The sequence below is a fragment of the Cynara cardunculus genome (genome assembly GCF_001531365.2).
Source record: "Cynara cardunculus var. scolymus isolate 2C chromosome LG 17, CcrdV1, whole genome shotgun sequence".
Taxonomy (NCBI): Eukaryota; Viridiplantae; Streptophyta; class Magnoliopsida; order Asterales; family Asteraceae; genus Cynara; species Cynara cardunculus.
The window spans coordinates 2,198,355-2,226,343 of record NC_037544.1 but is presented as its reverse complement, the minus strand read 5'-3'; the positions used below and the strand labels follow the sequence as shown (position 1 = coordinate 2,226,343).

Genomic DNA, 27,989 nt, shown 5'->3' with positions numbered 1-27,989 from the left:
AAATTGCCAAATTGAAGCCAACTAATCATCACATCAACCAGAAGGCTGCTTGGTCATTACTATATACTCTATAAGAGAACAAAGGCATAGTGTCTGAAATTTACAGTGAAAAGAAACATCCGTTTCACGGTCTAGCATCGCGAGTACACCATTTTTGTATATTAATTCCAAATCAACTCCACGTACCCCATTTATGCTGCCGCTTTCTGAATGACAACCACACTCCATTCCCATGTCTGCTCTATTTCCAGAAACTTCACATTCACAAGTCCCGACTTCCTGACCTCCAAAAAATGTCTTGATATTCTTCACATATGGATTCTTAGAAACATCAAGACTTGCAGAGAGACAAAATTCCCTTACAGACGTATGAAGATTCAAAGATAATGAAGTTACGACATCATGAACGTCCTCCGTTGTCAAATTACTTGATTTTTTGTCCCATTGAGATTCTAGAGTTCTTTGCATCACAGAATGGAGGTTGAATAGGCATTTGGAGCAAAACCGATACAAGCATACACCAGTTGGAGTGGCTGGAAATCTTGAAACTTGGTCTGTTGGGATATCGATATCCAGAATTTTCCCTTTATCGTCTGAATTAATCTTGGATGGAACATCAAAACCGTTACCAGCATTACACGACTTCACACCATCCAAACTCGCTGGGCTACAAAGACCATCATCGGGTAAAGCACATGATTCTTCACATGTGAATCCATTAGAATGTTCCATGGACCTAAGCTCTGAATGATTCTCAACACTTTGTAACTTAGCCGATTCTACACCAACTCCATTTGGCTCCGTTACTAAATGATCATTCGTTTGATCCTTGAAGGTAGTAGACTCTTGAGTTTCTATAATGACGTTCGATTCATCAACAACAGTGCATTTATCTCCTTCCTTCGAATAGAGGACGTCAATAGATTCTGATTGCGAGGGTTTTTCAATGCAATCATCACCTTGAACAAGAGCGTTCTTCCAAGTCTTGCTCTCATCGAGCTTCGGAATGGCCTCCGTTAGTTGAGGAGGTGCTTCAAGACTGAAATGGCAACATACACAAGATAAGAATATTAAAGAACGTAAAAGAATTCATATAATCCAATGTTGTTCCAATTACTAGACATACCTCTGCAGCGAATACACCCAGCTGTTTACCAAATCTTCAAGATAAGCAACTTGAGATAGAAGACGAAAGAATTGGTATCTATCTTTCCCACCCTCAACTTTAGCATTAATTTGTGACGTTAAAAGCTCCAAAACCTTCCGAACATCTGCTGAAACTTCTCGTAATGATGAGTACACACCTCTATATGCTGATAAACCGACTGCAACTAAGCCATGAACTAAACCATATTTTTCTTTACTTTTAACATTGCTGGAGCCACTCACAACCGCTACCTTTTCTGACGTATTACTAGGTCGAACAATACAAGAGTTAAATGGCCAGCCCTTCCAAGGCCCGTCGATTTCAGCAGACGGGCCTTCCTTTAACTTGGATGTTACCCAACAAAGTTCAGCAAAATGAGGATATTGCAAGATCTGATAGCCAAATGTCGATATTGCTAACAGCAAGTTTGATTTTCCTTTCTCCTCTTTTTTGTTAGGTGGGAGTGAAGAACTTTGAATTTTAGACCTATATTCTATGGCTGTGTCAGAATCCCGGTTAAGTTGTACCATATTCACATCAGCATCAACGATGTCAAAAGATTTATTAGCCTTGAATAAACTTTCATGAATATGTGTTTTATGATGAATCAGCTCAACAAAATATCGAGCCACATCATTTGATAACTTTGTTGCAGATGAACCGATAACCATATCACGGTTGAAGTTCCAATCAACATGTACAGAGAATCTGGGTACAGTACTCTCCGTGTGATGTAAAAGACCCGGGTTTGGTTTGTTTCTCCCAAAGAAATCCTTTATTCTTGAGGGGAGCAATTCAAATGAAACTTCTGTTGTAGCCTGTTTAAGGATAAAAATAGCAATTATATCAAGAATTTTACAAAATGTGTAAATGGCATACGTCATGGATGAAAATCTTGAAGATGGTTTTCTTATAAGTTTGAACCTCAATGTAATACTGACACCACAAAAAGCAAGACAAACTGGAAACAGCATAATTAATTGTTGAAGAATGTCGAACTCAGAAAGGAAGCATGATTATAGTCCGAAAGATATCCGGAGATGTAAAGAGGGCACGTCATGAAATGTCTTCATACTACAAGAGATATCTCAAATTTGACGCTTCCCAGGGTCCTTTGCTCTATGTTCTCGAAACCTTTTTACAAAGGAAAGGAAGGGAAAAGGAAGAAAGTAAAAAAACACTTGTGTTCTCGAAACTTTTTTAGGAGAGAAAGGAAAGGAAACGAAAGGAAAACAATAATAAGCTTCCTCCTAAAACTTTCCTTCCAAATATGAGAGGAAAGGAAAGAAAACAAACTAAAACCCTTTAAAAAAGATTTATTAAAATTACAAAACTACCCAACCTTTCATTATAAATGATATATTTTTAAAGGGTATATTTGTATAAATGACATGTTTCATGTCCTTTCTCTCCTGTTCAGGAACATAAAAAAATATTTTCTTTGTTTTCCTTTCCTTCCTTTTGGATAGCACAAATAAAAACTATGTTCATTTCCTTTATTTTCCATCCATTTCTTTTCTTTTCTCCCCACATTCGAGAACACAACGTTAAAGACAAAAGAAAGATAGGCAAAGAAACATACAGAAACAAGTTATTAAGCAGGATCAATGTTTAACGCAAAGGCCATTTAGCAAAGTTATCGCTTCAAGTCAAATTTCGTAGGTTCCAAGTCATTCTCTAAGATGTGTGATATTTCATGTCAGTGGCATGTAATGAAGTACATGTAACATTAATTTTATGTTTTCACAAAGTATGATACCAACAACTGGATGCAGCAATTTGATCATCAAAGCTGAGAAAGTAATGTAAAGAGATCTTCTTACCAGGATCATCAAGGATGCAGAGATGAGTATGGACTCTGCCTGCTCAACGAAAGAGTTCCAAAGATCAGAGGCCAATAAGACGGGATCTTGAGATTTTCCCATGTTTTCCAAAGATGTACACAATTTTGGACGGGATTCCTTTTCTTCATCAGCGACTTCATGTTGTATCAGACGGGATGGGTCAGCCTTGGATGATCCAATGGTTTTTGATGAGAAACAATTCTCCTCTTCATCAACTTGATGGCATGCATCTAAGGCCCACAAATCAATTCTTGGCATGAATATCATGCACGGACCAACATTGGCACATCTTACTGCAAAGAATTTAGCAGTCTTAGTATAACCCTAGCCAAAAGGGATTCCTAAATCAGCACATTGCATCAAGTACAAGCATTTCCAATAGCTAAAATTACATGGTACCTAAATGTTGCATAGTTAATGAAAAAAATACATAGATGATTTCAATATATGATAAGCATCTCAAATAGTATTTAGAGGTAAGCTGAAATATTGAACGATTTTTATTCTTATTATTTCCTTGTCTAATACATCCACACACTAAGGTGTGGTTCCCCTGATGATTGAAACAAAGTAATGGTAACAAAATACATGTGTTACAACATAATAAGCTCATGTTACTTTCTCACACACCTTTACTATCAGAAGGGAATCAACTGCTATTTTTTTTACCAAAATGCAAAAGCAGAACTAAGTTCAACAGCAAAAGAAAAAACTTTGGGGGTGTTTGGTTGGCAGAATGCTTTCGAAGGAATGGAATATGTCAAAGGATTAGAATCTGGAAGGAATTGGAATGGAATGTCATGAGGTTTGACCAAGTGTTTGGTTGGCAGGAAATGGAATGTAATATGTCAAATGAATTGCAATACGTCTGTTTGGTTTACCGAGTAATTGGAATGAAACCAAAATACCCTTTCTTTGAATTTGTAATTATTATTTATGAAAGTTGGTTTATTGGGGTAGTTTTGTCACCTTAAGAAAATTGGTTGGAATGGAATTCAATTCCTTCTCCACTACGATGAAATCCATGGTTGGTAGAATGTATGGAATTCAATTCCATTTCATAGGTAGACAAACGCCGGAATGAAATTTGGTCAATGGAATTGACCATTCCAATTCCATCAGATTCCATCTGAATCCTGCGAACCAAACTTAAGACGTGATTTAAAATAAATTCAAAATTTTAATTATTATGCCATCTAAACCAATACAAAGCTTTACTCTCAAAAATAGAAGCCTGAGGAATTTTTCATTCTGTTGATATAAATCAGCACATGTCACCAGACATCAGAAAACTTCATAGATAATAATACAAAAACTTTAGAGAAGAAAATTTCATCATCAGAAAATTATCAAACTGCAAACCCAGAACCAAGTTTTAGATGGCTGCCGCAAGTTAGTAAAGGGAAGATTTTCTGAAGCATCTTGTTACCATTGCAACATCTAACTTATGCTTCTGAATTCTTTAAATAATCTTATTGTTGTATTCTAGATGAATGCCTTACAAAATACACACACAACATTCTACTTCAGAAGATACAGCAGATAGAAGAGTGCTTAGCATTCAGGTATCCTTTTTGTTTCTTTACACCAGCTAATGAAAATTGCTAGCAAATGAAGACATACAAGCCTACAAAAAAAACTCCATCCATACTCTATCAGTTGAAAAGCTTAATGTCAAACTGTATGTGCCAAAATTTATAAATAGCATATATTCTTAGTATTAATGCCAGCAATTTTTATGCATTTATAGTTCTACTAGTTTAGGTAGCTATGGATTTTTCCTAAATATTAATAATACATGCACAGCAATTTTGAATTCCAAGTAGTTTATTTGGCATTCAAAGTAGTTTATTTGGCATGCAAAGTCAAGGAAGTAGATAATTCCACATCACCGTAAATAAGAAATAATTTGCCATTTAAAATAAAGTTTTCCTCTATGCAAATATATGTACACACATAATAGACATGTTGATTTGTCAATGAGAGAATATAAATTATCTGTGACCTGCTCAAACGACTGGAATATACTGCATCAATATGCAAAAGATGAAAACCGAAGCTTACCTAATATATGAGTCAGCCCCTGAACCATGTCTCCGCCTCCTTCCTGCAGCATTGTAGCCAAATCAACCTTCTGAAGCACAGCATTTCCAGCAAAAGAATGAAGAATGCAAGAAGCAAGATGCCTCTGGCCACTTCTTGGACTTCCAGAAATCAATAAGCAAAAGCCTGGTTTCTTTCCCAATTGAAGAGATACACCATGTACCAAATTATTTTGCAAAAATCCATTGTGCAGTTTAGAAGCTCCAGATGTCTTCATGCCCTCGTCGTTGGTATCATCATCAAAGGCATCCAAACCAGAAAAGGTACTGTTCCCCACAAGAACATTGACACGTACAAGATTGGATTCTACATCACTTGCAACATCAGCTTCTTTGAGCAAATCTTGAACTTGAGACCACCAACAGTCACTGTTCTCTTTCTTTCTGTCCAAGGCAGAAACAATTACAGTTTTGATCGTTGCAGCAGCTTTAGAAAGAGAAGGTGGCAAACAGACACGTTCATCTAAATGCAATGAAACAAGCAATCTGGAAAGTGGTTGCAGCATACAAGGAAAAAGATGGACAGGGAGGGGAGACGACACTATGTCATTTGCCGCCATTCCTGCTTCTCTCTGAGAACATGGAGGTGGTGCACTTGAAAGAGCCTCCAACCAATCTCTCTCCTGTACTGCAAACGTGGGGAGAACAGGACGTTTACCATAAGGAGCTTTATCTTCAGCAGCAGAGAGAAGTTTATCCCAGGGACATCTCCTCTTCAGTGCAATAATAGCTGTTTGAGTACAAAGAGCCTGCAGGTCTGCACCAGCAAAGCCCACCGTTCTTCTCGCAATCAACTTCAGCAATGATCCAGCCACAGGAGTGGGCCATTTCTGTGTATGAAGTGATAGAATTGCTTCCCTATCCTTTGCTGAAGGCAGTGGAAAATAAATTTCTCTATCAAATCTCCCTGGGCGCCTTAAAGCTGGATCAATAGCATCAGGACGATTTGTTGCACCTATTACTACAACTGAACCTCGAGATTTTAGACCATCCAGTAGAGCAAGCAAGGTTGACACAACTGAATTATGTGTCTGGTCTTGTTGCCTAGTGCGTGAAGGCGCCAACCCATCAATCTCATCAAAGAATATTATAGAGGGTTGAGATTTTTCGGCAACCTGAAATAGCAGCCTTAGCTGACGCTCAGCATCACCTACATATTTCCCTAAACAATCTGCACCTTTACGAGCAAAATAAGCTATCCGTCTATCACCACGGGCACATGAACCAATTAATGAGCGAACAACCAAAGTTTTACCAGTTCCAGGATATCCATGCAAAAGGACTCCTCTAGGAGGAGTAAGCCCAATATTATTAAAAAACTCTGGATATAATAGCGGCAATATAACAACCTCCTTCAAAGATTGAATGACATCTTGAAGCCCACCAACAGATTCCCAACCTTGAAAAGGCATTTGACTTTCTGTTGTAGACCCTCCAATATAAACAGGTGCAATCCTCGACAAATCTCGATGAAGCCTTTTGCTCTCACGTTTTAAAAATTCTTCATCCTCCCCACAGTTCTCTAACCACTTCTCTTCTGCTTCATGATCCTTGCGCCAGGCATCATTTGACAGCTTTCTCAATTCTAACTTCATCTTCTTAGATTTGATTTTCTTTAACCTGTCAATGGACTTGCCGCCATGAGGTTGAAATAGATGTCGATGGTCTGTGCAGGCTATGAGAAATTTACGATGATCAAAGATGCAACCATTGGCACGAGCACAAGGCTGCATAAAGAAGAGAGTGGTTGACCATGAGAAATGTGAAGTTTATAGTGCTTACTCGAACATGAAAGGCATAGAAAAACAAAATATAAATAGATGGATCAACGCAGAGAGGGGGGAAGAGAGATAGAGAGCAAGAATTTAAAAAAAAATCTCGAGTAGGAATGTGAAAGAAAATGCCAATATGATGCTTACCAGGTGATAAGTTTTTGGACACCTGTCCACACGGCATCCAATTGTTGCTCCTCGTCTCCCACATCGGCTGCATTTTAATACCTTTCCTCTGCATAGAGCTGATCTCACATTTTTCAAGCATCCCAAACCAGCAAAATAAACCTGCAACAGCATGCAGAAATAACCAAGTAAAGTAGTCATGTATCTCCACTAACATGACCCAATACACTAGCAACAGGTACAGAGAGTCAAATTGTTCTCAAATCAATTTGTATCACAAACCCAATACAACTCAATATGAAAGGTATAATAGTGCTGAAGTAGAATCGATAAACAAAACACCAAGAAGAAAAGGCCGAGGAATAAGATATGCTAGTAACATGCAGTAATACATACAATGATAAGAGTTCAATCCATGAAATAAGTGATACTTGCATAAAATTTTCAAAAGAGAGAAAGAAAAAACACTACAAAAAAATACAAAGATTGTGCTGATGTCCTAGGTGGTAAGACAGAGAATCTAGAAACAGAGGTCATCATACTTTTTGAAAGGAATAAAAAATGCTCTGCCATATATCTATGACTAAACAACAGGAGTAACAAGGAACCTTTATCCCAGACTAGTAATGTGACCCATCATGAATCATATAAAGAATAACCAGTAATATATTACTCTGGAAGATGATTAGCATCCCTACCAGCTCTACTATCTAATTTCAAGTCCTTCGGTATATAATGATTTGTGCAAATATCACATGACCACATCCTCACATGTTAATCTGGTCCTACCAGCACATGTCAATCTTGATAACATCCTCACATGTAAAAGTCTGGTCCTACAAGTACATGTCAATCTTGATCACATCATCACATGTAGAAGTCTAGACATCTTGCCCTACCAGTAGATCACCAATAGCCATCCTCAGCATAAAGGTGTTCCAACTTCCAAGGTCACAATTGGTGTTGCATCAAGGGGTATTTTATAGAACCATAACAAAGCCCCTAAAAGATGTCATAATAATGGCCAGCACAGCATCTTAAATTACATCAAAATAAAAATCTGAGGGTGATCAAGCAATACACTTAAGTGGCTAAATGTTGCTGAGTTAAAAAAAGAAGGTATATCTCAGTTTTGACAATCAATGCATGCATCATAATGAATAAGGATGTAAAATGATTATTGACATAGTATGATTACCACATCATTCCATTTCCAAGTATCCCGACTATGGAAGCTATGTTGTTAAAAGTTATTAGTTGAATAAAAAACTACACAATCTTCCTAGAAAGGTTTCTCTAAAGTTTTCTCACATCCTTGGATAAAGAAATCATAGTGATGTATGTAGCCAAAATACCCTAGTGTCACCATATTTAGCAAAAAGCACTCAGAGAAAAAGCTATTGAATGATCGGTAGCTAAGCATAATTCAGCCAAAATGTTTAGTCACTCAAATTTGATGCCTAAGCTCAAGTATCTCTTTCATTGCAAGGGTATTTAATAACTTTAGTTTATTCCCTATTTTTTCATTCCTCATGTACAATATACATTAATTGTTCCAAGCCCAAAGACAAAAAAATAAACAACAAAATGTGAAGAAAAAGAAAAACAAGAACTGTCCAACGTTGTCATCTTCTTCAAAGGTCCACCGCCGCCATATCCAACCCCACTTCTGTCATCCACGCCTAAAGACAAAAACATTTTCTGCTGCCACTACAGTTGTAAGAACTGAACCTCATATCAGTTGAATGACCCTCTTTGTTCATTGATCCAATTTCTTAAATTAGTCAATCAAATTTCAATTACAAGACCAACTTTGCACACTACTTCCATTATCACAAAAACCAGCGGTCCAGCCTATTAGTCTGTATTGTTATGGAAGAAATAGAAGGGTAACATGCACTGAGAAGACTCAAAAAAATTAAAGATAATATGAAGACAATTAACCTAAAGACATAATAATAGTAGGCATTACTAACCAAGAGAGATTATAATGATAAAGTTGGAAAGCTGGGGATGATTTCCACCTTAAACTCACATCTCTCTGGGAAACCTGCCCTTTGAATTTTTTACAACTCATGACTTTCCTTGTACAAGTATGACTTGTCTCTACGTACAGGAAAAAAAGATCGCCTATAGGCTATTGGTACCAACATCTACCCCAAGGGCAAGCGAAGAAATTGACTTTGATGTGGTGGCGGAATTGTTCCAGTGTGTTGTCTATCCAATTGCAACAGAACAATGGACCTACAGTAGTAATATGGTTGCAGGTTTTTAATCAAGATGCGGATCCAAGTCCTTTGCTGGTAATTTGCTTGACAGAGGATGATCGTTGGAGAGATAGAAGAGGGGGAAGGGTGGAGGTGTTGTTGACTGTGTAAATGATAATTCTTTTCTTTCTGGGACCAAGTCCTCTTAGAATTAAATATGCTAGCTAAACAAAGGGAAGAAAAAGCACACTTGGTGCGCATATATCTCCTTGAAAGCACAAATATAACCAATAATTGTAACTGCTAAAAGAGTCTTTCTAGCAGGGAGACTTTTGTGCTAGCCAAACAACTGCTTATAATTAGTCCAGCATCAGCAACCCCAATCAGGATAGAAGTGATAAATATGCTTCCGGGTTATCTTCTGATGACAGGCGTGCTGAATAACAAAACCATGTACCTACCAAGAATATATATACATATATGTGTGTGTGTGTGTTATAGTATCAGCTTTGTTAACTGACCTAAGCCTTTCATTTGTTAACCAAGTAAATAGTATTAACTTTGTTAGCCAATCTATGTCTTTCACCTTTTTAATCAAGTGATTAATGGGAGGGTATAATCTAATAAAAAGGGAAACAAATTAAATTATATAAATGAAGGGCATTTTTGGAACAAATTGTTTTTATTTTGGAAAGATAATCATATTTTATTTTTGAAAGATAATCAATAATATTATTTAATGATTTTAAATTTTTGGAAGATATTCGTATTTATTTTTGGAAAATAATCAATAATAATATTTAAATGATTTTTGTTTAAAGATAAAATCAGAAAGTTCATAGGTGAAATTAGAAGTGAGACAATGATTTTTGTACAAAGTTCATAGGTGAAACCATCAATCAAAGTTATAGATGAACCAAAAAATGAAACAATGATTTTTATCTAAAGTTCATAGGTAAAACCAGATAATCAAAGTTCATAGGTGAACCAAAAAGTGAAACAATGATCTTTATCTAAAGTTCATAAGTGAAACCAGATAACCAAAGTCCATAGGTGAAACCAGAAAGTGAAACAATGATTTTTATTTAAAGTTCGTAGGTGAAACCAAAAAGTGAATGAAATAATTAAAAAAGTTTGAAATGTTCATAGGTGAAATCAGAAATTTCATTGGTGAAACAATTAAGTGAATGAAATAATTAAGGAATATGATAATTAAGTGAATAAGATAATTAAGGAATGTAATAATTAAGTGAATGAGATAATTAAAAGAATGTATAAATTAAGTAAATGAAATATTTAAGGAATGTGGTATCAATAATGAAAAAGACATAAATGTCTTGGTTAACAAAGTTTGTACTACTAATTTGGTTAACAAAAGAAGGGGACTCTTTCTCTCTCTCTCTATCTCTATCTATCTATCTATCTATCTATCTATGTATATATATATATGTGTGTGTGTGTGTGTGTGTGGGGGGGNGGCAGGTTCAAACGAAAACGTTAATTATTTAAAAGAACAAGAAAAAGGTCGTTAATGTACAAAATCATATATGATTCACGTAACAAATCATACATGATCTGGGAGACTATTACCCTGCGACTTAAGTGGCCTCAAAAGTCGCCCGCTTCCATTTAATATAAAATCACATATGATTTTATCATATATGATTTGTTACGTGAATCACATATGATTTTGTACATTAACAACTTTTTTCTTGTTTTCTTAAATAGTTAGCGTTCTCGTTTGAACCTTCCTTTATATATATATATATATATATATATATATATATATATATCATTTTTCCTCTGCTTTGTAGAAAGAGCTTCATAAAGATTCCATATATATATATATATATATATATATCGTTTTTCCTCTGCTTTGTAGAAAGAGCTTCATAAAGATTCCATATATATATATATATATATATATATATCGTTTTTCCTCTGCTTTGTAGAAAGAGCTTCATAAAGATTCCACCAATTGCACTATATCACATAGTGACATGAAAAAATCTTTTACAAAATAAGTTAAGAGGCATGGTGCATCGAGCATTTCCTCTACTATATTCAATGACTCTAAACTATGTGAGAACTATTACGTGATGTCTCAATTTGGTTACAATAAGTTAAAGAAGCATGAAGTTTTAAGCCAATTGATTGAACTTTTGGGATCAACATTCCTCCATGCGTGTCAGAAGATGCTCAATTTGTCGCAACCCCAGTTTAATATTTGGAATTTCCCAAGGCCAAATAAGCTGCCTAGGAGTAGAAACTATCACCAAGTAAAGCCCCAAAAGTAATAGTATCTACTGTCAATAAACACTTGGTAAGGTCATATCTTTCAAAATGATGTGCAAACTAACCATCAGCATTAAAAAAGCATTTCAAACAATATCCTAAAGGATATTAGGACATAGCTTCAGAGGTACATGGAGATTCATGTCAAATATTCAGATTACACAACATCTTCCTCCCTTCTCTATTTTCCAATTTGTAGGTCCCATTTTCATTTCTTCTCCCATAAGTAAATGAGACCCGAAATCACATCTTTATATCTTCTCACACCAAATAAATTGAACCCATAAAATGAAAATGTTAACTGCGCAAAACAAGTCTACAACCAGTTTAAAACACTTCACTCAAAATCATCTCAAAGACTTGGATGTAAAGATGGCCAGTATGCTAGAGTATATTTTCTTAATCATAATCTGGAAGTGCTGAAACAAATAGTTAAAGAAACATCTAAGCATCAAGCAAGAAAACATCTAAATGATAACGAATAAGGTCAATGTTCTGAGGTAACACTCTAAAGCATAATTCAAAGCAAAAGCAAACCTATACAACAATTATTGAAGGCTCTTGATGAATAAACCATACCTCTGGACTCCATACAGCACAATGTTGATGAACCCATATTCCAGCAATCCCGAAACGGTCATTTATGGGTCCCAAGAGTTGTCCAAGCCAACCTGGCTCATCACCAAACCCATCCCATATATCATAGGTTGGCTCCTCAGACGAGGAGGAACCACTGTATGCCTCATTATCACTGCCAGCCCCATCTTGCACCAACCTTTTTGGAGGTTTACCATCTGTTCCTCCCCCACACAGACCACAACACCTTCCCTTTTTTATCCGAGGTTTATGATGTCTGTGAGTTGGAGAATATTTGTCTTCACCAACCTTCTTGGTGTTCTCGTCTTGTAAATGATTAGCATGCAAGGTACCATCTCCAACCTGATTTTCGGGGGCACATATAACTCCTTGATGAAAACTTTGGTTTTCTCTATCCCCAGATTCAAGTTGCTCTACTGGCATACTCTGTTCAGCAGATTCTAGCATGTTGTTGGCATTGTCGTTGGAATTAAAGCTAATTGGATCTTCATTCCCCTGCTCCAGTAATTCAACAGTGGCCCCATTATCTGTTACCACTTCCTCCAGCAAAGAGCCCTTGTTCTTGTCTTTTACTGCCTGCAAAGCTCTTGTATCTTCCCCATTTTTATCACTGTTGCCCAAACCAATCTCTTCACGCCCAAAACTCACAACATTAGAAGCTTTGATTCTACCAGGTCGCTTTGACTGCACAACCATCAAGGTCTCCCCAACCAAACCCCCTTTCTTTCCGTTTACTCGTGGACGCACCAGATCAGATTGTTCCTTTACATCATCTGAATGACCAAAAAGCTTTTTCTTACTCCTGGGAGAAGAATTCTCCAACATAAAACTCACCTTCCTACCCCTAGCTCTCAACCTAAACTTCCATTCACCTGATTCTTCCTCCTCCAAACCCAATGTGGTTGAACAAGGAGACTCGGTTTTCAAACCCACACTGACCCTGTCCCCAACCCTTTTAGAAGAACCATCCCCACCTGCTTCACTTATCCTCCTCCGCTTCTTAGGAGGAGGAGGCGATGCATCCAGCACCAACGGAGCTCGTCGGACCCTGGAACTCCGCCTAACCTCCGATGCATCACCATTAACCTCACTCAATATAGGAGATTCTATCTTAACACGGTTCTGAGTATACGTCTTTTCACAAATTGCATCAAGCCTCTTATGTTTCTGTTTAGCTCGAATCACTCTCTGGTCCTTCCTCCGCTTAGACAGAATAGCGGCCCGAGATAATCGCATGACAAAAACCCGCACTATATATGTATATATATAAATAAACGCTCCGTCTACACCTTTATCTCCTCCTCTTTCGATTCAAAACTCTTCAAATAATGTAATCCATAACCATAACTCCAAATTGAGTACCTGAACGCTCAAGATAGAAACACAGAATCGCTTACCTTGAAAACTCCCCGATTTGATCAGATTGATGACGATACATAAAAAGGAAACCCTAATTACCCCTCGATAAACCTCTGATTCGAATTTGTTCAAGCTTTCAGGCCACCGTTGACTCCGATTAGGTTTTAGCCCTCTCTGTATCTATCGATTTCTGTCTGTTCGTATATATCAATGACGTTTCACCGAGTGATACAAAGAAAAAACGGGAGGCAGGGGCGGAGGTTCTTGTAGAGAAGGGGTTTTTTGGGTTTCGGAGTTTAAAACGGAAAACTTCGGGTAAGTTGTTGACCACGCTCTTTGTTTGCGCGTGTTTTGCACGTGCCCGTTTAATATAGGGGTTTTGAGGGTTTGTAGGGTACACGCGCTGGGTGATGGAAGTGAGGGTTTGTTGGTGGAATTAATTTTGTTTTTTAATTGGGTGAATAAATGTATGGTCCCTTGTTTATTCTTGATCTTCATTTTTCATCCCTTGAGAAAAGGAAATTTACATTTTAGTCCCTAAATGAAATTAGCAACAAGTCGTTTACTTCGTTTAGTTTAATTCATTTAGGAAATTCATGTATGATGGGAGTTGATATTTGTGGATACAAGTGTGAGTTCAAAAGCAAAATGATCAACAACATGGTTTGTTTTCCATTTTTCTTTGTTCTATGTACGTTGGTCTTTTACAATTGTTATTTACTCGGTGTAGCCCTGTCTTTCTCTATGTTTCTTGAATTTCTTCTTCTCCAAGACATGTCAAAACTAGCAGTATTGCCCAAATGGCGCGTCATTGTAATACTTGTCAATAAACGTGAGGTGTTATGCAAAAAGGGTATATGGCGTTATCTGGATTAGCCCCACTGTACGATCTCACGACTATCATAAAGATGGAAATCACACGTCCCATACAATAGGTGGATGATGTCTGGAGTCGAACCTCGTACCTCTCATTCATCTTATAAGGAGGCCCACATCCTTACTCGATATACTAAAATCATATGGACGTAAACATAGTATGTGTCCATAAATGATCTCTTCCATTTTACATCATGTAAACATAAAGTAGTATACGAAATGGACAAGTAGAATTGGGATCTCAAAAAAAGGTCACCTATACACGATATATCTTTTTGCATGTGTGATGTGTGTATAAATGCAGTCTTGTGTCAAGCTCTCTCGAGTCTCCCTATATGTTGGTTTGATTGATACAATTGCTTGTTTATCTTTACGACACTCGGGGCTGCTTTAGCAGTTTCATGGATACATTATTAACAAGACAATTAATTATATTAGGTGGCATCGGTTGCAAAAAAAAATGTATATTTTTGTTTGTAGTCACATCCAATAATAGTCGGAACTCCTGCTAGCTTATATGCAGCAGTCATGCACGACCATGGTTATATACTAGCAACAGTGTCCTGTAAATGTAAAATTAACACCAAGATCAGACAAAAAAAAAATAAAGAACACCAAGCGTACAATATATCATTATAAGATGCTATCATGTTTAACAATTTGAAACAAGTTGTTCCCTTATACGTCTTCCCACGAGATCGTCTGAAAAGACGTCAAATCAATGTCAACACAAGGACGACCTAAATTGTCAGGAATTTTATATTTAGGAAATAGATTGATAAAAATGTAAATTTTGATGTAAGAAATGGAAAGTGAGTGAGAATTGGGGGTCGTATTTGTAATATTAGTAGTTGTATTTGGTTTTGAGCTTTGGCACTCCCACCAAACGTTACCGCCAAATATGTAAGCAAAATCTATTTATGTGTGGATTTCAATTGAAATGTTAAAAACTCACATATTTTCATACATTTCCTTTGTTATATTACCTACCATTCATATTAAACTCAATTATTAATTATAAGTACAAAATTTCTATCTGTTTTCTGTTGAATTTATTTTAAAAATATGTTGGGCGTGAGTTTTGAGGGTGCATTTGGTATCCAGATATGATATGACATGACTTGACTATTCAGAATAAGATAGAACAATTGTTCAGCGTTTGATAAACATAACTGGACAACACAAATATTTAGAATGGTCGACTTACCCTTAATCAGTTTTTTTTTTATACTTTTTGTACATGTTGATTAGCTTATATAATTTATTAAATTATAAAAAAATAAATATTTTTAATAACAAAATATGTAATTAGAAAAAAAAAATTGCCAAAAAGTTAAAATGACACCAAAATAAAAAAGTCTATATATATGGAAGGTTCAAACGAAAACCTTTATGATTTACGAGAACACTATAATAGTATATGAACCAAGCATTGTGTTTTAAATCATAAATTAACATAAGTTAAGGGGTTTTTTAAATTATAATTAGTATTAAAAAATTAAAAATATTTTGACGTGGAAGGGTAAAATTGGAATGATAACATTTAAATACCACGATTACTTCGATAATCGGGGAAGTGAGAACATCGCCGACGGTGGTTATCCAGTGATTCGGGCTCGGTTATTGTTTGCCATCAATTAGGGTTGTATCACACACACACACACACACACACACACATATATATATATATATATATATATATATATGTAAAATAAATTAGATAAATTAACCAAATATATGAATGGTATAAAAGTAATGTTTTGAGGACAATAAAATGAAAAGTTTAAAAAACATAATGTACTAAATAAAATTTAAAGAATGTATAAAATGTAAAAATAAATACATATTTGATGTTTTAGAAGAGATTAAGTTTTATTTTAAGGGTATATTGGTAAAATATACTTATCTCACATTGTTCCACCATGTTCCATGGGGTGGGGTGAAACATATCTGATCCAGTCTAATCTGGTCTATTCCATATAAAAATCTTCTAAAAAATTAAACAGTAATATTTGTTCTATTATGTTATGTCATATCCAATATATTAAACGCACCCAAAAAGTATTTATGTGATACTAAACCATCGAAATAAAATATGATACAAAAAACAGTGTTTGAATGAATTTTAAGTTCTTGAGTTGTAAGAGATAAAATAATGACTCGCAGTATGTTTATGAGATTCTTATTATTGTATATAGAATGTGATTCAGATAAAAGTCACTTGATTTGTGCATTTAGCTGACACATAAACTGAACTGAACAATAATTTAGTTGAAGACTGCTTTAATTATAACTATAACATTGTTAGTTAAGTTGAACTAACTAGAAGCTAATAATTTGTCTGATTTTGAGAACTCTATAACCATATCAGACAGACATGAACTTGGGTCGAAAACAAATAAACGATAATACTTGACTTCCGTTCGATCAAAAGTCATATTGAGATAAAGTCCCCAGAGAATTTCAGTAGCACAAAAAATATACTTAAGCTCGATAGCTCGACAACTATTAATGAGTCGAGTTTAAACACGTCTACATACATATACAAGCAATATTCATACATTATATTTATTATTTACTGATATATTAACTGAGTCTGTGTAACACTTTTCATAGTATCTAATTTTTTTTTTATTTTATGCATGAAGCCATTTGAGTTTAGTGGAGCCTTACACGTATACGAGTCAAGTTGATACGAAATGGAGCTTGAGATTTTAAGCTTGATAAGTCGATAAATTTTTTTTTGTAGTATATAATATGTTTTATATACAACAAATGTAATAAATAAACTCACACACCCTTCTTATCATCGGTGAAGTTTGAACACCTGACTTCCTAGGAGGTAAGAGGCTCAAATACTGCTAGACTAAAGACCATTTGGTTGATAAGTCGATAGTTGTCTCTAAACGTTACACTAACTGACGAAGATTGACCCTGATGGTGTGTTTGGAACGCAAAAGGGGAACATATGATAAAAAACAAACCTATTGTCCTAAGTTTTGTGTGACAATAGACCGAAACATGACATTATGACAAGGACAGAAGGACTAAGCGAGACAAAAAAAAGTATCATATCAAAATAGGTGAAACAAAAATCAGGAAGATTAAGAATGGTAAATTATTGATCGTCTCTCTCTCTCTCTCTTTGTGTATGTTAACCACTAATCATGGAAACGAGATCCGCCCCATTAGGTACCTGGTGTACTTGTCCGACAGGGCCGAAGATCCCGTACAAAACCAGTGATCAGGATGGGGACAAGGATACCTATAAGTTAAAAACCAGGAACGAGATTGAGGCCAGGTAACGTAATCCTTGATATGTCCTATCTCCGTATATTAAATATATTATTAATAATTAGATTTAGCATCATTCAGATTTAGAAAAAATATTTTGATATATTTTCTTTTATACATTTTTATGACTTGTCTTGCTTTTTTAGATAAAAAATGAAGAATCGAAAGCATTTAATCAAACAATTACATACATGTAACATTTGTTTTTAAAGAGGTAATGAAGTCTCATTTCACTCCTGAAGTCAACGTCTGAAGTCTGAAATCTGGATCAGTAAGATTGTTTGTTTTACGTCTGAAGTCTGAAATCTGGATCAGTTAGATTGTTTGTTTTACGTCTGAAGTCTGAAATTTGAATCAGTCAAATTAATGCAAAAATATAAAAGATAAATAATTTGTTACAAAAGTATAAAAAATAATTTTTACTAACAAATCTTTTCCGGCCCCCAAAATGTGAACCATTTGATAAAGGATGGATTAAGATTAAAAGGTATTAAGGGATATGCTTAGCACTTAAAATTTCATAGGCCATTTAGAACTTTTAAGCTCTTATTTTAAAAATAAAATAAACGTTCTTAATATTCGAATTAGACTTCAGAGGTATTAAGAGGTAACAAACAAGTCCATAATGTTGTGATATTCACATATAAAGACAAAACTTTAGAAATATGTGAGATTTAAACATGTTTCATTTTGGATCGAATGTGATTTTTAACATATTTGATTTAAAATATGTCGCATAAATAAAAATCACTAATTCTCCCTTGAAAACAAAGATGGAGATGTGATTATAATCCAGTCCTATGCCTATTAACCATTAATCTCATTGTAATCAATTTAATAAATGAAAAAAGGTACTATAATGAAAGCATTAATTAAAATATTAAATACAAATGGTTAAAACATCAACCATCCACCAACCTACCCCCAAGTAGCCATGTTACTAAACCTCAACTGGTGTCTTATTGATTTGATAATTATTATATGAAGTTCTCAGTTCAAATCCAAGGAAGAATAAAAATTCTCTTATGACCACAAAGGTTCAAATGCAGTGTCTCAAAGCTACCCACAAAACAGGTAATTGAGCTGGGATTTATCGGCTCGCATAACAGGTAAAATATACAGGTTAATAAAGAAAATCACAACAACAATTTTTTTTAAGAAAAAATAAAAAAACAAAAAGGATTGGGGACCGGTCTAGAATGGTTAGAACGATCATGTCGAAGTTGGTCCGGACCGGTCCTTGTATAGATCCGTCTTTTCTTTTGGCTGACCAAATCGGGAGGTCCAGACGAGATAATATGCATCTCTAGCCAAACATTTTACTATGATCATTAATCGGATAACGAAAATGAATTTTTTTTATAAAAACTGCTAAAACTATAATATGACGGAAAACTTTGCGAAAATCCCGCAACATATCCTATGATTCAATGACCACTTGAAGAGCATGGCCTGTAGAGGAGACAGACCTATTTTATACGATTTACAAAGAGGAATTCGACACTTTCGGGAGATCGAGGATCTCTTCTTGCCGTAATCTTCAAAACCGCACCATCTGTGAGCATATGTTGCAACACTCTCGCTATGTTTTTCGTGTCATCAATGCCAAGATGGTGACTTCCCAACATCGGTATCTTCAGTTCGTTCATCATCGTACGCATTCCAGCTGCCTATAATCGTTACAAGGAAAAACATGGGTTAAAATTTGAGCAAAAGAGGCTGCACAGAGTGGCCAAGAATGCGTAAAATACCAAAGTTGGCCCAACGGTACTTGGGTTATCGGTAGGGCCCAACCTTTCAGAAGGTCAAAGGTTCAAATCTCACCAATTCATCCCACCAAAAGGTAGGGTCTAAGGGAGGGTGAGATGTAAACAGACCTAACATCCACCCAAAAAGTAGAGCGGTTGTTTCCACGAAGACCTCAAACTAATGCATAATGCATGAAAAAAAAAGAGATGGTGCTAAATTTTGAAAAAGTGAGTTAGAAATAAGCAACCAAAAAATCAAACAACCAGAACATACGAATGGAAACATAATCAAGGTACAAAACCGATTCGGGGTTCTAACAGCCGCACACTAACCCTACCCCCATGTATTATTTTATATGATCTATTTTCATCTAAGACTTGGGATTTAGAATATTGATTAACATATATCTGTTTCACAATGTGAACCTTTCAACCGGTTTGTGAAACAAAAATTACACGTAAAAAAGTTTTACATTGTGAACTGTATACATATGAAGCCAACACATTGTGAAACAGATATACGTTCATCAATATATTAAATGCTAGCCTTAGATGAGAAAGAATCATGTGAAACAATACCTTAAGATAAAAGTTCTATCACAATATATGGAGTTCTAAAATGACTAAGCCTCTATATATATATATATATATACACACACACACACACACACACATTTATATATATATATATATATACACACACACACACACACCACACACACATTTATATATACACACACACATACTTAAAAGCAGCAAAACAAGGATATTGACATTCGAGTCGAAAGGTTAAGGCAATGCAGCATACTCACCCTTCTCTTGTAAAAGTTGAGATATATGTCCTTCAAGTTGATCCATTCCATGAAATATGATGGTAGTTTCATTTTTGAAACTTGGCATTGCTGGGGTATTTTTGTCTTTATATCCCAATTCCCACTGGTGCATATAATCATACATTAAGTTAGCATACATATCCAATTCAAGAAATTTCAACTTTCACCGCAAACGATAATTCATTATCTTTTTCTTGTACATGCTTTTGTCTGTATGTTACGTATGCTTGTTTGATTGAATTTTCTTGCTTACTTGTAACTCGTTTTTCAAAATTGAACACTTCCCTTCTTGTTTTCATGTACTTTTTCAACTTTTTATCTTTTTTTCCATCACACTTTGCACAAGCTGGGTGTCTCTGTGAAAACAACTGTTCTACTATTTAGGGCATAGGTCAAGTCTGCGTACATCTCACCGTGCCCAGACCCCACCTCAGGGTGGGATGAAGTAAATCTTTTTTTGGAAGGGTGTCCATAGCTATGCCCATAGCAATCCCGTCAAATTGCGACAGTAAGATATCAGCTAATAAACTCAATGGCCACAATCGTTGTGGAGCCTGGAAATGAATCCGGGATAAATGGGATATTCCACCACATCCCAATGGGCCTCAACCACTATGCCACACCCTTGTGGTTAAATCTTCATTGCTTTGTATTTATGATGTAATGCTTGGACTTCTTGCACATATCCGAAAAAATGTCTTTTTTGTTGACGACAAGAAAGGGAACAACGCACAAAACAAACTTCTCGCCTTAATTGAAGAATTATGAACTTACCAGGTTACAAATGCAGCTCGATTAAGTGGTCCGCCAAGTTCCTCGCTGAACAAGCTATGTTTTGCCAGCCATTCTTCGAATTGTACTATAACTTCCTCAAATGGAATTGCTGTATCATGCCAAACCCTGTAAACGCATTAGTCCAATCACCTTGCAACACCCAATAATATTATTTTCTTCAATGGTATCGGACAAGTAAAGGCAAATGTCAAAATAGGGTAGTTCAGGAATTTCAAACGAGTTGATGAAAATGGTAGCATTGACGACTGTGATAAAAATATGTGTTTAAATGAGAACCATCAATATTTTGAGAAGCAAGGAACCAACTATTTCATGTATTATTCATGATGAATAACCCTAAATTTTCAAGAATATTACTCATATCATGCATTTTCATCATGAATAATTTCATCATATGAATATCAATCACGACATTCATCATGAATAGTTGATCAAAAGGTTCTCAAAACATTGGTTGATATTTCCTCAAAAAGCAGCAAAAAGATAGTTTCTTTTAGTATCTAGCAAGGTAGGGGTATGCAACCAGAACATGCTACATAAACAAACTTATCAAACACGGCTAATTTAGAAAATGGCATCCATAGATGAAGTCTCTTTCAAATTGATTCTTAAAATCCCTCAAATGCAATAATGATTTCAGTGGTATCAATCGAGTAGCTACAACCCTTAGGTTTTGAGTTTGAATCTCCAACGAGACATGGGTATTTGAGTTTCTTTGCCGGTAACCTCACCTTCCTGAGGTCATGGGTTCAAGTCTCACCAAAGACGAGAAGTGTGTGTGAGTTCAATTTGCCGTATATAAATATTATATACTTAAAAAAAGGTCATACGAAGATATCTCTTGAAGGAAGAACAAGCTTAAAAAGTGAAATGCAAGATAATTTAGCCAAAATAGAACATCGACGTACCGGTCAACACCTAGTTTTCCATATTTTCCTTCAATGTATTGATTAACTCTTTCTTCACTCATTTCTGAAGGCCTAACAAACCTGTGAAAGAAAGTCAACATACTTGTTAGAAATAATGAGGCGGATCCAGAATTTTTTTCAAAGGTAGCGCAAAATAATTACTGTAATATAAGAATAAAATAAATTTTAATAATAGTTACAAGTTACAATATAAAGCACTAAGAAATCGGTTCAAATTTGAATGATTTACAGTTAACCATTAAAACTCAATTTTAAGCTTCGATATGCTACTGTAGCCTCTCAGTTTTACAGCAACGACACCCAGTGGTAGCACAAAACGAATCATAGTGGTAGCATCATTAAGGGTAGTAAAAGTTTTTATACACTAGGATGGAGTATATTGGTGGTAGCCTATAGGGGTGTAAATGAGTCGAGCTTTAACAAGCTACTCGAGCTACTCGAGCTTGATAATTCTCGAGCTCGAGTCAATCTCGAACCCAAAATAGAACTCATTTAACTTAAAGAGTCGAGCTTCATAAACCAATGTTCAACTAGGCTCGTTTGAAAGATCGAATAAATTTTTCGAGTCGAGCAGAGCCATTCGAGCATATACTTTTTTGAGTCAAAAATGCTCATATGATAAAAATATAAAAATTATCAACCTCGAACCAACAAACAAGTTAATTGATCACGAGTACGAGCCCACAACGAGGATCAAGCTCGAGCTCGATAACTCAAGAAATATTCGAGCTCGACCCTACATTGAAAAAGTTATTTGAGCTCGAGCATGGTATAGTTTTTTCGAGCTGAGCTCGGTTAACCTCCTACTCAACTCGGCTCGGCTCGTTTACACCCCAAGTAGCCCGTGCCACCACTTACTTACAAGTGGATCCACCCGGTTTTTCCACATTCTTGGATGGTGAAAGATAGTCTTGTTTTAACACAATGTATACCTCTCAAAATGAGTATCTCACCCAACACGGCTTGCATATATACATTACGAAAAGAAAGATGGATGGGAGTCTACCACACACATTCCCTTGGCTGAAAATCATTCATTATAAATAAATTGAATGAGATAAATGTTATTTGGAAAAAGTAAAGTTGAAGATGAAGAGCATACGCACAAAGGACCTATTTGTTAGCAATTTAATGAGCTTAATGGGACTCACAACTTATTCGGTCAGCTATACATAACTGTTTGGTAATGGCTTAATGATATAGAAAGTAACTTATTCAAGATGCTTATAGGGTTTAGGGGTAGCTTTATACAAAAAGCCAAGTTTTTTCCAAACATGGCCCTCCCAATTAAAAAACAGCTCTTTCTGTCTATGGAAAAACCATTGCAATCTATTAAGACAAATTAATCTACACAGAAAGCTTTATCCATACACGACTTAATGGAAAACCAACCAAACAACCCCAAAGAAAATGAGTGAGATGTAATGTGAAATATGTGACTCTTTTTCTTTGTGTTTTTGCTCTTCATTTTCAACTTCAGTTCTTCCAAACAACATTTATCTCATTCAACTTATTTATGATGAATGTTTTTCAAACACGTTCCTTCCGGTCTCACCAGCCAAGAGAATGTGCTTTATAGACTCTTACCCACCATGTTCACGTCGCATGAATAAAGCCCCGGTATGATTACTTGTGAAGAATGAAATAAAATTCATGAAAAAAGAATGATTCAATACCTATGAAAGAAAGCTACAACGTCCATGGTTTTGGCATCGATCATCAAAACAGGAAATTCAAGAATCTCAACTTTCCCCTCCAAATCAAGCACAAGAAAGAAATCCAAATGCTTAGAGTGCTTGTTCTTGTATCCACCAGCATTTAGTGCAGGTTTTAAAGAGAAACTATGGTTGAATTTCTGTAGATGAGTGGAATCTTGCATCTGTTGCCCAAGAAGAAAAATCGAACAATAATCAAATTGCATTTTGCATAAGAATTTATATCTATTAAGTAATGTTGGAAAGACAACGAAGTGATCCATCTCCACCTACACTACAACAAATTCGGGTTTATAAGACACCAAAAATCAGTGGCGGATAACTTACATGTATGAAAACGGTTTTGGTAATTTGGTTTATGAGTTAAACTGTTTGGTTAACTGAATAAGATAAGTTTCAGTTTCAATTTTTTTTACCATTTCAATTAACATAATAGCAAATATACTATTATTTTATATAATTTCTTTCTAGATGAATTGGTTTGAACAAATTTAGAATTAACATTAGGTGAGTTGATTTACTTTTAAACCAAAAGAACAAGAAAGTGAGATATATTTAACAAGACCATCAACCAACATTAGCATTTTAGCATGACTAAGAAATCTGAGCACTAGAATTGTAGGCTTAGGTGGTGTTTGTTTTTTAAGAGGTGCTAAAGTCTGAAGTCTGATTTCACTTCTGATTTATAAGAGGTGGTGCTGAAGTCTGAAATCTGAATCAGTCAGACTGTTTTTACGTCTGAAATCTGAATCAATATAAATACGAACAAAGTCTGATAACGACTAGAACCAATATTCATATTGCATTAATTGTGTCGCCATCATCCCCTTGCTCATTGGTTTGATCATACTCAGAAAATAACTCATATATAGGAGAGATCGATTTGTAGAAATCGTTTCGTATAGATCGGTAGCTTGAGACCGAGCGAGAGATCGATATGGTGTCTAGATCGTATGATGTGGATAGATTGGTATGATTTGGTAGCTGGAAATCAAGCGAGAGAACGAGAGATCGATATGGTGTCCTCATGTGTGAATAAGAGCCCATTAAGAGTTTAGACTACCACTTATAAATTCAGAGGACAATAAGAGCTTTTCAGCTCTTATTTTTTAAAAAAAATCAAACGGTCTGAAAATAAAAACGTCTGACCGATTCAGACTTAAGAGGTATTAAGAGCTTTTTTCCAAAAAACAAACAAGCCCTTAGTGTAGTAGACCTGAAGATGTAGAACTCGAACAACCAGGGTTAGAGATCATTGTGTGCGGGGAATGACAATCAAGTGAGAGAGTGGGGGGTTTCGTCAAAATGGATTGAGCCACGTGGAGGGAACCGTCGTAAGTTACTGAGGGGAACTAAGGATATATGAGGCAAAAAAAATTATACCTAAATAACTTAACAAATTAATCTTTTACTGGGGGCTCTTCCCCTCACCTTATTCAATGTACCCTGCCAAAAATGCCGAGTGTCCTAATAGATTACTTTATAGTACTTAAGTTTATAGGACCAAACACTGATGTGTCCTATCTAAAGTCTAAATGTGTTGTAATAAGCTTATAAGATATTTTTGGGCGTCTTAACAAGCTTTTTAGGACACTTTTGAAACTAAGTGTCTTATTAGCCCTTTTATACAACAGTATTTGGAGAAGTTTCTTATAAAATGGGGTTGTTAGGTTGGTTTTCCATTAAGTCCTGTATGGATAAAGTTGTCTATGTGGATAAAGTTGTCTGAATGGATTGGGAAGGTTTTTGTTTACGGGATTTTCTTCATAGATGGAAGGAGAGTTTTTTTAATTGGGAGGGGCAGGTTTGGAACAAACTAGGCTTTTTGCATAAAACTCCATCTTAAAAGCTTACTGAATAAGCCACTTTCTATATCATTAAGCAACTACCAAACAGTCATTTATAGATGACCGAATAAGCTGTGAGTCTCATTAAGCTCGTTAAGCTGCTAACAAACAGGCCCCAAGTGTCCTATAAAAAGATGTCTTATAGAAGGGCTAATAAGACACCCATATAGCTTGATAAGACGCTCAAAAACGTCATAAACTTATTACAACACTCTTAAGATGGGACACACAAGTGTTTTGTCCTATAAACTTAAAGTCATTAGGACTGAACACTTATGGTGATCTATAAACCTGATTTGTTGTAGTGTTACATGCCATAAATATAACATCTGCAAATTGGTATAACCTAAATCAAAGTCATTCTTAATAATAATCAGCTTTCAAGAACAATTTTCTCAGAAATCCAACCAATAAGGGTGAAAATGTTTTCCAATTTCCACAAACCAACAAAAAGTCAAACACATTACACCACAACAATAATTTAGGAATTCTAAGCAACAATATAAAACCTATGCACAAATTTACATCAGGGTAGGGTTCCAGCGAGAAAGAAAGTTAAGGTGAGAAGCGTAAGAACGGATCTGCACCCTTGGATACACGTTAGGATAAGATGCACCGGATCAGTCCGCATATCAAAAGCACGATTCATGGGTGGTTTGAGACTAAAAGAGATCAAGGTCCAAATCCCTTCTTTCTCTTATCACCTTAACTCTCCTTCTCATACAATCATTTACATTGTATACATTAAATATACATAAAATATATGAGTTGAGAAACTTAACGAGGTGAAGTTACCATGGTGCATTTGTCTTGAGTATAATAGAGGCACATTGGCTTCCACCGATAATTAGGGTTTGCAGAGTCGGTGGATGGAATTGCAGCTTCTTGGGAAGATGAAGATATCGAATCAACCAACGATTCTTTTGAAGAAATTGAAGCGGAGACGATGAATCTACGGGTAGGTAAGATAGACAGAGAAAACGTAGAGGTAGGAGAAGGCGGCAGAAAAGAGTTGAAACTATGGCGAAGCAGAGAAACCCTAGAATTCGCCATCTTCAAGACCTCCATCCGGAAATGATTCCACAAAGACGATGAACCACGAGGGTTTAACGACCTATGAGGATCTTGGATTATAGTTAATAGGGTTTGTATAGATGCTTAATCGTAAGACAGCCCCTATAGCTCAGTGGTAGAGCGCCAGTCTTGTAAACTGGAGGTCTGTAGTTCGATCCTGCATGGGGGCAATTAGCTTTTTTATTTTTTATTTTTTATTTTTTATTTTTATGGTTGTTTAATTAAAAAAAGTAGATAACGATAAGACTTGGACAAGACAGCACAAACCTGTTAAAATGACCATATTATCCATAAATGTTATTTTATATCATATAATGATTGTAAATGATATCAAATGAAATCAAAAGAAATTAACATTCCAATACCACATGTAAAATAACATTTGTTATACCACAAATTCTAAATACGCACATAATTTAAAAAGTTTAAACACAACAATTGTAAATAGCATTTGTCACTTCATCGTCAAAAGTTTAACATTTCAAGAATGGAGGCTGTGGAAGAGAATAAAGAGAATGCAATTAAATTAGGTTTGTATTTGATATCAAATAATAAGGGCAATATTGTAATTTCAAATTTAGTCTAATTTTGTTCTACCTTTTTTTGGTAGAATAAAAAAACTCAACAATAGTCTCACTCAATCTTACTTTTGTCTAATCTCATTTTTGTCCCATGGCCCACCAAACATGGGACCATTAATTTTTGTCTCGTCTCGTCCCACCCAGTCTGTATACCAAACGCACCTTAAAGACCGAAACAACAATAAATTGTAAATTACAAGAATGGAAACAACAATAAATTATAAGAATGAAAACCACAAGTAACAAAAATCGTAATTTAATCTAATTAAAATGATTAGATTTTGAGGGTTGGATTCCAGTGATAATAAGAATCGTAATTTACTGTATTCGTATAACTTCATATGTTTCCAATTACCTTTTTATCATCATCACTGAACATTCAAGAAAATTATGCATTTGAAAATGATTAAATATATGTAAAAGTTTGTAAAAGGAAATTAAAGGTGAATATAAATTTGAAAATAAAAGTAGATGAATGTATTTGAATCTAATTGAAAGTAGATGGATGTAGTCGAAGTTACCAAACGCAGTTGAAAAAAATAAATTAGATTAAAAAACAACTCATCTAAAAAGTAGAACTGTTCTAACCATTCTTATCATGACGCTTATATTCATATAAGTTTTGGTCAATGTTTTGATTATTAACAGTATAATATAGGAGAGTGCTAATGGCAGCCTCTAACATAAGTGTTGAATGCTTTGAAAATTGTAATCACTTTAATTTCCATCAAATGTCAAACTCAATCAATAACATATTATATTTTATTATTATTATTGTTGTTGTTACATATATATACATGTGCATTAGTATTATAATTTTACACTAGTTATTTAAATATTTTTAAAAA

The 27,989-nt window shown here is 35.2% G+C and overlaps 2 protein-coding genes and 1 non-coding gene across 3 annotated transcripts; 1 reads left to right on the top strand and 2 right to left on the bottom strand.

Annotated features, from left to right (window-relative positions):
• Nucleotides 1-31: 31 nt before the first annotated feature.
• LOC112500269 lies at nt 32-13,659 on the bottom strand. Its single transcript, XM_025103697.1, has 6 exons — nt 12,073-13,659; nt 7,013-7,153; nt 5,056-6,820; nt 2,971-3,284; nt 1,127-1,965; nt 32-1,039 (listed from the first exon to the last, which is right to left on the bottom strand). Exons 1-6 carry the CDS (start codon nt 13,324-13,326, stop codon nt 34-36), a joined length of 5,319 nt encoding a protein of 1,772 aa, XP_024959465.1. The 5' UTR covers nt 13,327-13,659; the 3' UTR covers nt 32-33.
• A 5,267-nt stretch (nt 13,660-18,926) lies between these two features.
• Nucleotides 18,927-26,561, bottom strand: LOC112500475 (uncharacterized exonuclease domain-containing protein At3g15140). Its single transcript, XM_025103969.1, has 6 exons — nt 26,282-26,561; nt 23,601-23,803; nt 21,904-21,984; nt 20,975-21,100; nt 20,180-20,303; nt 18,927-19,289 (listed from the first exon to the last, which is right to left on the bottom strand). The coding sequence occupies exons 1-6, from the start codon at nt 26,552-26,554 to the stop codon at nt 19,089-19,091; spliced, it is 1,008 nt and encodes a 335-aa protein (XP_024959737.1). The 5' UTR covers nt 26,555-26,561; the 3' UTR covers nt 18,927-19,088.
• Nucleotides 26,562-26,658: 97 nt separating this feature from the next.
• Nucleotides 26,659-26,730, top strand: TRNAT-UGU. The gene has a single exon. It is a non-coding gene; the product is annotated as a tRNA-Thr (tRNA).
• The last annotated feature ends 1,259 nt before the right edge of the window (nt 26,731-27,989 follow it).

Coding starts and splice junctions, on each gene's coding strand:
- LOC112500475 (XM_025103969.1), bottom strand. CDS start 26,554: ATGGAGGTCTTGAAGATGGCGAATTCTAGGGTTTCTCTGCTTCGCCAT. Junction 21,101..21,903: donor GGAAAACTAGGTGTTGACCG/GTACGTCGATGT, acceptor ATGCGTTTACAG/GGTTTGGCATGATACAGCAA. Junction 20,304..20,974: donor CGAGCTGCATTTGTAACCTG/GTAAGTTCATAA, acceptor TATATGCACCAG/TGGGAATTGGGATATAAAGA.
- LOC112500269 (XM_025103697.1), bottom strand. CDS start 13,326: ATGCGATTATCTCGGGCCGCTATTCTGTCTAAGCGGAGGAAGGACCAG. Junction 6,821..7,012: donor GTCCAAAAACTTATCACCTG/GTAAGCATCATA, acceptor TTCTTTATGCAG/CCTTGTGCTCGTGCCAATGG. Junction 1,040..1,126: donor TGGGTGTATTCGCTGCAGAG/GTATGTCTAGTA, acceptor TTGCCATTTCAG/TCTTGAAGCACCTCCTCAAC.